At 34.3% G+C, this 15468-nt stretch overlaps 1 protein-coding gene across 2 annotated transcripts in view; it reads left to right on the forward strand.

Moving 5' to 3' along the window:
* TOPAZ1 (testis and ovary specific TOPAZ 1) overlaps positions 1 to 15468 on the forward strand; it is a 53280-nt gene that overhangs the window by 24917 nt on the left and 12895 nt on the right. For both annotated transcript variants that reach the window (XM_072940787.1, XM_072940788.1), the window contains exons 10-16: positions 2383 to 2534; positions 2736 to 2828; positions 4530 to 4645; positions 10178 to 10244; positions 11281 to 11455; positions 12173 to 12273; positions 14730 to 14895. In XM_072940787.1, the coding sequence (XP_072796888.1) occupies positions 2383 to 2534; positions 2736 to 2828; positions 4530 to 4645; positions 10178 to 10244; positions 11281 to 11455; positions 12173 to 12273; positions 14730 to 14895 (870 nt within the window). The remainder of the gene's footprint in view (positions 1 to 2382; positions 2535 to 2735; positions 2829 to 4529; positions 4646 to 10177; positions 10245 to 11280; positions 11456 to 12172; positions 12274 to 14729; positions 14896 to 15468) is intronic.

A 15468-nucleotide genomic window follows, 5' to 3' on the forward strand; every position in this document is an offset into this window, starting at 1 on the left:
GGCTACCCATCCCTTAGCCCCAGCCACATGACAGGCAGTTATGCCTCACCTCAATTGATATTCAAAAAGCATTTGAGAAGATTCAACACCCTTTCATGATAAACAGACACACACACACAAAAATAACTAGGAAGAAAGAGGAAACTACCTCAACATTTAAAAAGCCATATGCGAAGAGCCCACACAAACACCATAGTTAATGGCAAAAGACTAGATAGAAGCTTTTCCTCTAAGATCAGGAACAAGGCAAGGATGCCTGTTTTCACCACTTCTATTCAACATAGAAATGGAAGTTCTAGTGTGAGCAATTAAAAAAGGCAAAGAAATAAAACACATCCATTTTGGAAAGGAAGAATACATTATCTGTTTGCAGATGATATGACCTTGTATGTAGAAAATCCTAAAGATTCTGAAAAAAAAAAAAGATGTTGGAGTTAGTAAATGAATTAAGCAAAATAATAGGATACAAAGTCAACACGTGAAAATCAGTTGCATTTCTATACACTGAAAACAAACAATCTGAAAGGGAAATTACAAAAATAATTCCACTTATATTAGCATCAGAAAGAATGAAATACTTAGGAATTAACTTAACCAAGGAGATGAAAGACTTGTACAATGAAACCTACAAAACATTGCTGAAAGAAAGAAGACATAGATTAATGGAAACACATCCCATTTTCACAGGTTGGAAGACTTAATATTGTTAAAATGTCATTATTTCCCAAAGTGATCTGCAGATTCAGTGCAATCCCTATTAAAAGCCTAGTAACCCAGTAGAAGTGAAAAACCCATCCTAAGACTCATGTGGCATCTCAAGGAATCCTGAAAAAATCTTGAAAAAGAACAAAACTGGAGAACTCATACTTCCTGACATGAAGACTTAATACAAAGCTACAGGAATCAAAACAGTGTGGCATTGGTATAAAGACAGACATATAAACCAATGGAATAGAATAGAGAGCCTAGATATAAACCCTCACATATATGGTCAGATGATTTTTGACAAGAATGCCAAGACCATTCAATGGAGAAAGAATAGTTCTTTTTCAACAAACGGTACTGAAAAAACTGGATATCCACATGCAAAAGAATAAAATTTGGACCCTTATCTAACACCACTTACAAAAATTAATTCAAGATGAATTGAAGACCTTAATGTAAGACCTACAACAGTAAAAGTCTGAGAAGAAAACATAAGGACAAAAATCACAACATTGGATTTGGCAGTGATTTCTTGGATATGACACCAAAGACAGGGGCAACAAAAGAAAAAGGTAGACAAATTGAACCTCATGGAAATTTAAAAATTTTGTGCGTTAAGAGGCAAAATCAGCAGGGTAAAACAGCAGCCCATAGTATGGGAGAAAATATTTATAAATCATTTTTCTGGTAAGCAATTAATATCCAGAATATATAGAGAACCCCTAAAGCTCAACAATAAAAAAAACCCACCAGATTCAAAAATAGGCAAATTACTTGAATAGACATTTCTCCAAAAATATACAGTTGCCTGATAAACATATAAAAAGACACTCAACATCACCAATGATTATGGAAATGCAGATCAAAACTACATTGAGATACCACTCACATCCGTTAGGATGACTACTATCAAAAAAACAGAAAACAAGTGTTAGTGAGGATGTGGAGAAATTGAAACCTTTGTGCACTGTGGACAGGAATGGTAAATAGTACAGACACTGTGGGAAAACAGTATGGAAATTCCTCAAAAAATTAAAAATAGAACTACTGTTTAATCCAGCAGTTCTCCTGGGTATATAGTTAAAAGAATTGGCAGCAGGATCTCAGAAGATACTTGTGCAGCCTTGTGCTGATATTTATAGCAACATTAGTCATGGTAGCTAAAATATGAAGCAATCCAAGTGTCCATTGAGAAACTGCTTTTGCAAAGGAAATTAATCAGTGTTGTAATTTGTAGTAGAGTGTTCATAATCATAAACTAGAATAAAAAATATCCCTGGGTCAATTTGTTGATGGAGTTAAAACAGCAAGAAGGGATATGTGTCAAAATAGTCTGCAGCCATCCCCAAACAGGCCATTGCCTGAAATCCCTGGGAGTGTGGCTCCCCAGGAGTTTGTATTGAGACCATGATGTATGAGGCAATTTGGTCCCAATTTTTGTGGATAGCACATGAGTTAGCTCCCAGTCGAGTGCCTAACAAGCCTGGTTAATTTGTTATTGCCACCAACTTTGGCTTTAATTTATTTATGTCAGATATTTCTGATACTGGAAGTATACCTTTTAAGAAATTGAATTTATAGTATTCAATCTTTAAATGTAGAAAAATTGTCTCATTTAGGAAAGATGACTATCTTAAAAGCAGCAAATGATCTTAATACATATTTCTTCATTTTCAGTAAACATGTTTATGGAGTACTACAGAAAGTTTCCTCCGGGCATACACTTTGACTTACAAGTGCTAAATGATCTTCTAAATTCTTTACTCAAACATTGTTTATTGAAAGAAATATTTCAGGTAGTGAACCTCAGCATAATGGTTAAAATGCTGGTAAGTAACTTGAAAATGTTTTTTTTTAATATTTTAAGTTAATTTCCCTGTTATATTTGCTTCTATAATTTAGCAGTTAAATTTCTGTGTTTGTTGAATATTTCCTAGAGAACACTTGTTTTTCAGCATAAATGAATTTGAGAAACTTGAGTGTACTGAAAGAAGACATGAAAATGAGTGTAATTTTTTTGTTTTATCCAGCCTGCTCTGAAAATGTTACTAAAAATATTTGAGCATGTGGCAACTATGAAATTAAGGAATGCTGTACCTGCTTTAATTGATATGTTTTACAAGGTATGATTTTATTTTATCCCTTTTATTCTCTGATAGTGAATAACCAAGAAAATAATTATTTCTGCTCATAGTCTTAAGTTGCCATTTATTCACATTCTTTATGCAAAATAATTCTATTTTCAGAAATGTTCTTTTTCCCCTGAAATAGGGTTTATAAACAGACTCCAGTGACTTACAGGTCTTCACCTTAATTAAATAGTTCTAAGCATGCCAGGTGACTTCTTTCAGATTCATGAACTATCCTCATCTCTACTCCTTAAGGATAATTAAAATTTTCCTTTTCAAAAAGATTTGAAGTCATTTATAACAAAAATAAATACACAAATCACTATATAAAAAGAAAATCATTACCAAAGTGGATTGATAAAAATATGGTGGCAAGGAGTTAACTTTATATTTGGCATTAAACAAAAAGAAAAACAAGGATTTTTCTGGCGTTTTAAAAGTATATTAAAATTTTTACTTCTGTTGAATATTTTCTAGTATTTGGTACTACCCAGCCATTCATTTCAGAATAGCCTAATAGTGAGAAAACATCTCACTTCCTGCCCGTTTTCCTTAGGAAGCAACAATGGAACCATTCTAGCAGTTGAACAAATATTTCAGTGAATACCTTTAGTTCCACATTACAAAACTTGACAAAATTACTTGCCTGGAAGTGTTTCAAATCAGAAATTACTCAAACTTCCCAGTTACCTAATAAATGAGACACAGAGATGAAATGTACAGCATGGGAATACAGTGAAGAATAATGTGGTATCTTTGTATGGTGCCAGACAATAACTGGACTCATCCTGGTGATCGTTTTGTAATGTATGGAAATACCAAATGTAAAGCACCAGGAACCAGCATAGTGTTGTAGGTCAATTATACTTCAGAAAATAAACCCAGAAAAAGAGATCTTGTTTGTGGTTACCAGAGGCAGGAGGGTGGGGAGTGGGAATTGGATGAAGGTGGTCAAAAGGTACAAACTTCCAGTTATAAGATAAATAAGTGCTAGGGATGTAATGTACAACACGATAAATGTAGTTAACACTGCTGTATGTCATATGGGAAAGGTGTTAAAAGAGTAAATCCTAAGAGTTTTCATCACAAGGGAAAATATTCTTTTCTTTTACTTCTATTTTGTATCTATATGAGATGATGGCTTTTCATCAAAGTTGTTATAATCTTTTCGTGATGTGTGTAAGTCAAATCATTATGCTATGCACCTTAAACTTATACAGTGCTGTATGTCAGTTGCATCTCAATAAAACTGGTAGATAGATAAATTAAAATTTTTGTAAGTTGTTACTAATCACCTATAGTAGTTGTAAAACCTCAATTTGATACTTCTCAGGAATTTTACCATCAGGAATATGGTGTAACCACCAGTGCTATACTTACTAAAAGATAGAATGAGTACCCAACAAAAGGAGGTACTACTGATAAAGTGGTTGATATACCTTGGAGAAAGGAAGAATATTCAAGTTTGAATTCAAAAGTATTATTTTCATTTTTGCTCTAAATTCTTGAAATAAGGTATCTTATTGTGGTTCTCAAATATTTGAAGAAAAATACACTTCAGATTTTTTGAAATGAATTTTAATTCTATTTGTCTTCATGTTTCACTTCTTCCATCAGTCTTAGTTTTTTCACACATATTGGTTTCAATGCCTTCATACTTTTCTAAGAATGAGTACTTTTTTCTCTGTTCTACAGCTTGTTGAAGCTGGGATGGTACTTGACCCAGAAGACTTTAACTGTATCATTAAGTGTTTATACCAAGTACAGGCTTCCAAGCAAGAAATAACTATAGTTCTGGAAATGAAATCCAGGTAAGAAATATCATTATAATTAAGGCTTAAATATATGTGTTTTGGTGAGGACTTAAAAAGGATGAAGGCAAAGCACTTATGTTCATATGCCCAAACATCTAGATATTTGCCCACCCTAACCCTTCTCTGTCCCTTGGCTGTGGCCTGGCCCCACTGTCATCAGCTGACTCTAGCCAACCCTCCTGGCCTGCCTCACCAAATCTTTTTTCAGTGCCTAATTTCGTCTCAGTGCCTGGCGGATCAAATGTAAAAGAAGTTTCTCTTGCTCTGTTTCACAGCTTACGTAATTCTACTTAATGCACTCTCTTGTATATATACAGATTACCTTAATCCTTCTTTCTGTTTCATTCACGTCTTGTCATGTTAGCTGAATACACTATTTTAATGCCCCTCCTTCATTCTTTCTCTCACTTGTTCACCTTTAAAAAAAAATAGTTATAAGAGTAGTATCATAATATACCTGCATTGAGAAAAAGAAGAGCCATGAAATGAATTTTATAAAAAATTTTATTAAATTGTTACGTACATAGAGAAAAGTATACTAATTTTAAATATTTAGATGAACCATGACTTTTTTTCCCATTTTTAAAACCTTTTTATTGAAGCATAACACAGACTTGAAAGCATACAAACCTAACACGTACAGCTCAATGGATTTTCTTATTACGGGAAATTGAATATAGTTTTCTGTGCTATACAGTAGAACCATAACTTTTTAATGAAATCGAATTTGATAAAGTGCAAATGGTAGCAGCCACCAAAGTCCTTGAGAATGCCCCGAAAGCTCCTTCACAGGAGCTCCCACGGTTGTTTTTATCTCATTTCTCATTATCTTCTAATACAGAGGTTTCTAAACTTTCTTGGTTCAGTGTCCAGAGGCCAAAGGGAACCCATTAACAATATCATTTATTAAATAGTTAGATCCAAACAAATTAATAGTAGTTTGACAGTGTCTGTCAGATGTCGCTTGAAAACATGAAATAACCTGAGGAGCCCCTGTGAGTTTGCGCTAGTGCCCTCGGCGCCATGTGCAGCTAGGGACCTGCAGCTCTGCGTGCTGCCGCTTTCCTTACAGCTGCAGCATTGAAGACACAGTTGAGTTCTTAAAGTTCTATGATTCCTTTAACTAGTGATAATTAATAATCTTTATTTTGCCTATTAATTATGACAGTTTTATCTAATTTGGCTTAAATATCATGACAATTATGTCCAAAATTATGATCATTTATTAGACATTCCCTGATTTTGGAAATTGTATCCTTATACACTCTGCCCATTCCTATGTGCCTACTTTAAAGCAGTTATCTAGTATTTTTTAGGAGGTATTAACATTGGTGACCTATTTAATGAAGGAGAAAATAGAAAAATAACTGTAGATAGTTAAGGGGTGTTGATGGTTGGGAATGTGGACCCAGCCCCAGGGCAGATGGGGAAAAAAATTAGTATTTATTATTTTATATTTGAATTTTCCTGATATTCTTTAAAATAATTATCCTTGTCTAGACAAGAAAAATGAATTTTAATGGTTATTCTTAGTTTGATTTTGATTATAGTTTTTAATTAGCTAGTTTATAGTTCATTTGAAAGGCTTTTACTTTCAGTAGATAAGGCTACTACGAAGAATTCTAACATTTATATTTAAGAAATCAGTGAGAATTTAGGTGTGTATATAATCTAGGAAATTTGTCGACATACACTTAATGACTTAATTGTATTTTGAAATAATCTTAGATTTACAGAAATATTACAAAAATTAGTGTAGAGAATTCCCATGTACCCTTCATCTGTTATGTTCATGTTAACATCTTACATAATAATAGAACCATTATCAAAACCAGGAAGTTAATTTTGGTATGAGTCCACTAACTCGCTGCAGCTCTCATGGTATCATAGTAGGGTGTACATGGTTCAACGTGTTGTATTACTGGCTAAGTTAACCTTGACCACTTAGTTAAAAAGATGATCTGCCAAGCAAGTTTCTACACTATAAAGTTACTCTTTGTCCCACTGTGATTAATAAGTATCTCGGGGAAGAGACTTTAGCATTATGTATTACTCCGTTTCTCCTCAAAACGTCGTACATTAATTTTATTATTCTTCAGTGGCTCTTTACTGCAACTTTCTACTATGATATTTTCCACATTTTTTCTACATTTATTAATTGGAATTTTTCAGTAAAGAACAGCTGTTCCTTCTCCTTTTATTGTTCAGTAATTTATCAGTATGAACTCACGGCTATTTATTTTATTCTATAGGTTATTTATGATCTAATTCTGTCATTATTTATTTTGTTGCTCAAGTTGTTCCAAATTTGACCTTTCGGAATTCCTTCAGGTTGGTCCCATCCTTTCATCATGTTTTCTTTATCTTTCCACTACTTTCTTGTTATTTCAGCCACAAAGTTAAGTCTCATCTTCTCTCTTCCCTGCCCCAACATTAGCAACAAACACTCCTCTAAGGAGCTCTGGTTCCTTTTATTAGAGAATAGTATTTAAAAACCAAGATCTGAATGTGTTCGTTGCTCCTAGAGTGTCATGGCAGTTACAGTGTCCTTGCAGCCAGGTCTTCTCAGCGGACAGGGCTAGGAAATATATATGTATGTATAGAAAACATACATACACACAAGATACGTATTTATTTCTCTAATATTTATGTACATTAGAAAAAACATGAGTATATACTGATAGCTTGATTCTAATCTGACATCTAATCTAATGTTTATTTTAGCCTTCTCTTTTTCTTATTTATAAATTCTTTCTCTAACAGTGAGAAACCTGACTCATATTACCTGCAATATGTTTGTTCACTTATTGTTTTGCTATCCATATAAAGTAGTTTCAGAACTGCTAACCCATACCTGTATGGGGAAAAAATCTACCTAGAGTACATTATTAGTAGAAAGATATTACAGTATTCAGCCAAAATATTGTTTCCTAAGTTACTTAGGTTAGTTCTTTTTTCCCCACACCCATTCACTGTGGTTATTCATTTGTAGACCATTTAGGTTTATTTGCTTTTTTAAAATTTTTTTTATTGATTTTGCTTGTTTGTTTGGGGGAGGAGGTCACTAAGTTTATTTATTTACTTATTTATTTTAACAGAGCTTCTGGGGATTGAATCCAGGACCTTGTGCATGCTAGGCATGCACTCTACCTCTGAGCTATATACCCTGCCCCTAGGTTTATTTGCTTTTGTTTGGACTATATTTTGAGTTATCCCACATCCTACTCAGTTTGAATTATTTAGGGAAGTATGTGAAACATTACTATTTGTTCCAGCAGTCAAAACTCTACTAAAAAGATGTGCAATGACAAGTGTTGCTCCCCCTTATTCCTACTCTGCCATTTCCATTTCCTTCTTTCCGTCCCTTTTCTACCCACCTACTGAAGGTAACCAGTCTTTCAGTTTCTGGGGTTATCCTTCATAAGGAGCAAATATGTATGTATTTTCTTATATCTAACTCTTTACTACATGAAGTGTAGCATATACTAAATACTCTCTTCAGCTTTGCTTTTTTCACTCAAGCAGTATATCCTGGAAATCAGTCTAAATCAGTTCATAGATAATTTCGTCCTTCTTTTTTAACTGAAAATACTCCATTGTATAGATTCATACAAATTACACTTCAGATTATTCAGTCAGTGTATGGGTATTTAAGTTGTGCCTAATATTTTGTAATTAAAACCAATGCTGCTGCTCTGGAATTGGAAGAATTAATATTGTTAAAACGGCCATACTACCCAAAGCAATCTACAGATTTAATGTAGTTCCTGTCAAATTACCCATGACATTTTTCACAGAACTTGAACAAATAATCCTAAAATTTATATGGAACCATAAAAGGCCCAGAATTGCCAAAGCAATGCTGAGGAAAAAGACCAAAGCTGGAGGCATAACCCTCCCAGACTTAAGACAATACAACATAGCTACAGTAATCAAAACAGCAATTTTGGATCAAATTGGACTGCTTTCTTACATCATACACAAAAATAAACTCAAATGGTTTAAAGACCTAAATATAAGACATGATACCATAAAACTCCTGGGAGAGAATATAGGCAAAACAATTTCTGACATAAATTGGACCAATATTTTCTTAGCTCAGTCTCCCAAAGCAAAAGAAATAAAAGTAAAAATAAACAAATGGGACCTAATCAAACTTAAAAGCTTTTGCACCTCAAAGGAAACCATAAACAAACAAAAAGACAAGCTACAGACTGGAAGAAAATATTTACAAACAATGTGACTGACAGCGGGTTAATTTCCAAAATATACAAACAGCTCATACAGCTCAATATCAAAAAAAAACAAACAATCCTGTCAAAAAATGGGCAGAATACCTACATACACACGTCTCCAAAGAAGACATTCTCGTGGTCAGTAGACACATGAAAAGATGCTCCACCTTGGTAATTATCAGAGATATGCAAATCAAAACTACAATGTGGTGTCACCTCACACCAGTCAGAATGGCCGTCATCAAAAAGTCTACAAATAATAAAGGCTGGAGAGGGTGTGGAGAAAAGGGAACCCTCCTGCACTGTTGGTGGGAATATAAACTGGTACAGCCACAATGGAGAACACTATGGAGATTCCCTAAAAAAACTAAAAATAGAGTTACTGTATGAGCCAGCAGTCCCCCTTCTGGGCATATATCTGGAAAAGACAGACTCTAATTTGAAAAGACACATGCACCCCAGTGTTCATAGCAGCACTATTTACAATAGTCACGATACGGAGCAACTTAGTGTCCATCGAAAGATGAATAGATAAAAATTAGGAACTTGTCCTTTTTAATGCTCTGGAATAATTATAAAGCATTAGAAGTAATTATCAAAATTGGCCCCATAGTTGGCTGTTATACAATATTTTTAGTTTAATGGCACCCTCTCCTTTCCCCCCCTTTTCTTATCTTCCAAGTTGCCAAAGGGTACGTATCCATTCATTTTTGTCTTTTATCTTTCCCAGAAGCTATGCATTTCACAGATTGTTGCCTTTAAATCATACAAACTTTTAAGTTCCTTCTGTGTGTTTTGTGTTCTTACCTACCCAGACACTTTTTTCTCTTAGCATTTTCAAACTTAGTGAGGACTTTGTGATGGTAATTCTTAATCAATGTTAAGTCCCTTTACTAGTTCGTATTTTTGGTTTGTTTTGGTCAGTCGGCTTGCCACAACTCTTTGTGGAACAGTGAGGATGGAGTGGGAGCAGTAGAGATCAAGGGCTCATATTAATACTTTTTTCCTCTCTTTGTTCACAATTGTTTTGAAGTTTTGACATTCTGTGTCTTCAAGTTAGGCTAAAGGTATGGTTTCCAGTGGAATTTGCTTTTTCCTTGCTGCCTATCATTTGGGAGGAAATAGTATGAGTTACATATCTGTGCAGTTGCCATTTTCTTCAACATTGAAAATTTTTGTGGTATATTACTGTCTCTCCAGTCTCTTAGGCATAAATTATAAAACAAATGAATTAGGAGCAACCGTGACTTTTTTTGGTGGGGTCAACATAATTAACTGTTTTCTATTGTTAAAGGTTACGGATGAGGCAATTTAAAAAGAACTGGAAGTATGATTTAGAGTCAGCCTTGAATGAAATAGAGGTATGATACCTATTAAATAAGTGAATGGAATCTCTGAAAACCAATAACAACAAAGAAGCTCGGAATAGTAACCCAACTTTAGAAAAAGTTTTAGAAATGTGGCTATATAGGGAAGAAAAGAAAGTTTTATTTTCTTACTACTTAATGCTTTGAAATGCAAACATAATTTTTAGAGTTGTGAACTCTTCTAAAAATAATTCTAGAAGTTGTTCAGTTTAAAATTAACTTATGTTGAGGTGTAATAATCTGTAGCTTAGCCTTTAATTCTTGTCACTGGGCAGACTCACTCAGTGCACAAGTTGGCTTTCTTGTCATGGTCCGTGCATGGCTGCAGGATGTGACCTGACTGAGTAAAGCCAAGGTCACGAGCACTCTCCAAGCACTTAATGTCTGAATAAGAGATAGAGGACTTACAGGATGATTTTACTTTTTAATTTAAGATCATTTTTGTACTCATGCTGGTAATTGTTGGTCTAGTCTAACTTAGTATTTATACCCTTTAAACAATTTGTGTTGCTGTGGGAAACTTCCTCAGTTTAGAAGATAATAGGCAGACAGTAAGGTTACTGAAATTTACTTTGTAGCCCCTTTTGTAGAAGAAGTATAATGCTCAAGATGATGTGTGGGTCCTAAATCATAAACGGCCCAATAACTGTAAAATGTAGTCTCTAAAAGTAGTAAAATAACACATTGCTGTGGAGGCAGCTCAAGTCATGTTGCTAATCATCTGTTTTCCACAAAATCTATCTTCAGTATCTTATTCAGGTTTGGAGGTGACATCATTAAGTACATTAGGAGCTAGATACTTAAAACAAGTGAACGCTGACATCTGGAACTTACGGAGGTTTTGCTATCGTCAGATTGTACAGTAATATGTTATTGGTGTTGTAGCAATTGTTAGTAAGTTTATAAGATTTGCAGAGATTATGTCTAATTAATTTCTGTTTATCTGATGCCTGCATGTGCCTACCCCATAATATATTTGCATAAATGAAAGCTTGCATTTGTTTTGTTTTGTTTTTAATGATTCTCATAGTGTTGTAAAGAAAAAGGTGACTGGACCAAATTGGGAAATTTATACTTAAACATAAAAATAGGCTGTGAAAAATTTGCAGATTTGCAGAGATTTTGCACTTGTATTGCTGAAACACTAACAAAAGACTGTGAAGAAGAGAGACCAGGTGTTCCATTTTGTGAATTTGCTGAAACAGGTAAATGTGACTGTTTTGATCTGAGTATTGTGTGCTAGTGTGTTACAGTGTTCTTTCTGATTGATTGATTGTAACCAATACAATGTTCTTAGCATATAAAGCTCTTAATACTCTCCATGTTGGGGATAAGTTGATATTGCAAGTTTTAGATACTTTCCCTTCTCTTTATAAGTTTTTCCATCTATTTATTGTTAAATTAGATTATAACGATATAAGGTCAATGTAAAATCAGATATTTCATGTCTTTATTTTTCATTCATATTGGTAAAACTATTACTAGCAAGTTATAGTGGAGCATCTAAATTTTTGAATCATTAAGTTGTTACTATCTTCACTATTACAAGTCAGCAAAATTCGTATATTTTTTAGACCTTTTTTTTTTCCCACATGAGCTCTTCACAGCTATATTCTCTGTCAGAGTCGGCAAACTTTTTCTGTAAAGGACCAGATAGTAAGTATTGTAGGCTTTGTACACGTGACATATAATCTGTGTCACATAATTTTCTTTTCAAACAATCCTTTAAAAATAAAGGAACTGTTCTTATTAGCTCACAGGCTATATACAAAAATGGGCCACAGGACAGATTTGGCCCATGAGCTAGAGTTTGCTGACACCTGGTCTTTGTGGTAGTGTCACTAATTCCATATTAAATTTGCCTTTTCCTTCATTCTAAGTGACTGTTTCACTTTCTTTCATATACCTACTTTGTGTTTCAGTTAGCAAAGATCCACAAAACAATGAAGCAGATAAAACTTTGCTGGGAAGAATCGGAATCAGTGCCATGTACTTCTATCACAAGCTGTTGCAGTGGTCCAAGGTACTTCATTAAATTTTCATTTTGGCTTGGTTTATAGAAATTAGTTTTAAAATTTTGAACAGAATATGGATTAACCCCGCAAATTAGGAATTCGCTCATAGTCATTGCAGGTGGCAAATTGAGACCCAGACACTAAGTGAATTATTTGGTGGTAAATCAGGCAAGTGTGAAAAGGAGGTGGCAGGAGACGGGCTACTATGAAGCAGCTCAGTATCGGGAACACTGAGGAAGCAGTGCTAAATATCGTATTTATTTGAAGTACCTTTTAATTCAGAATTTATTTTGCCAGCTCCTGAGTATTGGTAGCATTATAATTTTGGAAGACCTTTCTTAAGATAAACCCAGGATTGACACAACATTGTAAACTGTCTATACCTGAATTTAAAAAAAGGAAAAGAAAAAAAAAGGTGAACCCAGGATACTCAGAATTAACAGAACTCCTTTAAAATCACCTCTTAGGATTCCCTGCTGTGTGTCTTCATGTCTTCCTTTGAGGCTTAGCTCACCATTGAAGCGGTGTAGGGATTCTAGACCATGCTGTACTGCCATTCTTTAGATTTCCCTGAGGTGGCGGGTGGAGCTGTAGATTCAATAAAGTGAAGTAAAGGCCAGGAAAATGTGAAATAGGAAGTGCTGAGGGATGGAGTAATACAGAGAGTAGGGTAGTTGAGAGTGGGGTTGCTCTAGAATCAGCTACTGAAATGTGACTTGTATTCCTTTTCATGAAGAGGTTAGTTTACAAATGAAATAACATTTAAGTAAATGGTCGCTTATATACATTAAAAATTCATGAATTAAAAAAAAAGAACACTTTTAAGTAATCATTGTACAGGGGGAAGGGTATAGCTCAAGTGGTAGAGCACATGCTTAGCATGCATGAGGTCCTGGGTTCAATCCCCAGTACCTCCTCTAAAAATAAATAAACCTAATTTACCTCCCCCCTTGCCAAAATAAAATAATAATACAAAAATAAATAAAAATGCCAAAAGTTTTTTAAATTATTTTAAAAAAAAGAATGAAAGAAATCATTGTACGGAAGTTTCTCCAGTCTCCAAGGTCTCCAAGAGGTTTAGCACTTATTGTGTAGCAGGCCTGGGATGAGCAGAGTGTACCATGTCCCTGCTCTCACAGTACAGCTTAAGGTTGATCATAGCATTAATTTCTTGGATATTTAATGCTTGAGAATTTGAGGACTACCTAGTAAGAAGACCCTTTTTTAAAACTCATCCTGATTTTGCTGAAATTTTAGAGTATATTTTAATTTTATTTGGTTATTTTTATTTCTTAAGATATAAGAGGTTGCTGAATTTGTGCCTGTATTTTAATTTTTAATGCTTAACTATCTTATTTAGTATGAAAATTTTATTATCTTAGCATGAATTTTTTCATGAGACTTACTCCTTTTTGAACATTAAAGTAAAACTGTTGGAATTAATATACCCCTTGAAAAATGCGCTCATTTATACAGTCACATTGAAAGTACTCTGACGTCATAATATGCATCTGACTCAAAACAGCATATATAATACAATATAAAGCAAGAGTTCTGTAAACTAAAAACCAGATCTGGCCCACAGTCTGTTTTTACACAATTTGTGGGCTAAGAATGTTTTCTTTATCACAGAGAAAAAAAAATGACAATATGTATGTTCATGTATAACTGAAAAATTGTGCTCTACACTGGAATTTGACACAACATTGTAAGATGACTATAACTCAATAAAAAAAGTTTTTAAAAAAAAGAATTTTTTTTTACATTTTTAAAGACTTAGAAATTATAAAACAACCAAAAATAATATGCAACTGACCAAATGTGACCTGCAAAGCCTAAAGCATTTACTGTCTGGCTGTTTATGGAAAAATTTTGCTGACCCCTGGTATAAAATAATAATATATGTCCCAATTTCTGATGTCTACTCTAGAGGCAGTCTTTATGTAAAATATGTGAAATAATTAGTCTATTGAACAAAAAAAAACAGTTTTCAGCCAACAGTTTTACCTGTTTTTTTTTCCCACTATCATTCTTTATCTAAATTTGATACTATTTGTTTTTCACTGACTCTCCCTCCTGGATCTCAGGGTGATCAACAGGAGAAGAGCAAAACATATAACAGGTAGTTTTCCCCATTAAGGCATGAAATCCTTTTTCCAAATGAAATCTTTAGAGGAAGCACAGCGAATAAAACGGATGAAAGGAGAACTGCTGAAAGGGGGCCCAGTAGGGGGCGTGGCTAATATGAGGCAAAGCCCTGCTTGCTGCCTTTCCTTCCCATCTCTCTGGTTAAGCAGGAAAGGGCTTAAGGAGAGAGTCTTGGAGCAGTTCAGCTGTCAGTCTAGAATGGTGATTCAAATTGCATAATTGGCTTCTATATAATTATTGGTGACTTTGTATGTCTATAATACTCTAGATGATTGATACTCAACTAGTGCTGGTTTTTTTCTTTTTTTTCCTCTAGGGACGGAAGGTCTTAGACAAACTGTATGAGTTAAAGATACATTTTACAAGTTTAAAAGGACTTATAGGGCCTGAGAAGTTAGCACCAAGATGTCAAATTGTGAATATTGCAGCAGAAATTTTTCTAAAATGTGGAACCCTAGATGGTGCCATTTGGGTCTTAAGGGGTAAGTTCTGATATATGCTAGCATAAAATAATTTGTTAAGCTTGTTATAAATTCTTGTCTTTGTGTTTGCCTCAAGTTGATACTGAATTATGGGTAATAATTTGGTCTAAACTAGTAATCATGTGGGTAGGAAAGGTTATTGTGTAAAATGAAAGGAGAACATTAACCTCACTTTAAAGAAGAAATTTTATGAACCTTTGTTGAAAGGTAGTTCTTACTTTGGCCTAAGCACCATATAAATGCTTTACGTGATTATCTCAATTAATCTTCATAGAAATCCCATGAGGTTGGAATTATTACAATCCCCACATTATAGGTAAGAAAATGTTACCAGAGACGTTAAGCAGCTTGCCCCAGATGACTAACAAGTAAGGAGTGGAGGCCAGATTCCATCCCGGACAGTCCAGCTTTCAGAGCCCAAGCTTCAGCTGCTGAGACAGGGAAGTCCCTATTGCAGTCTGCATAAACTGTATCTGTACATGCGCAGACAGGCATGGCTTCAAACCAAGACAAGGAAAGCTTATTTTCCCTGGTAAGTCAGTTCATCTAAGAGAAACGGCAGTGAGATTAAGC

The sequence above is a fragment of the Vicugna pacos genome, chromosome 17, assembly GCF_048564905.1.
Source record: "Vicugna pacos chromosome 17, VicPac4, whole genome shotgun sequence".
Taxonomy (NCBI): Eukaryota; Metazoa; Chordata; class Mammalia; order Artiodactyla; family Camelidae; genus Vicugna; species Vicugna pacos.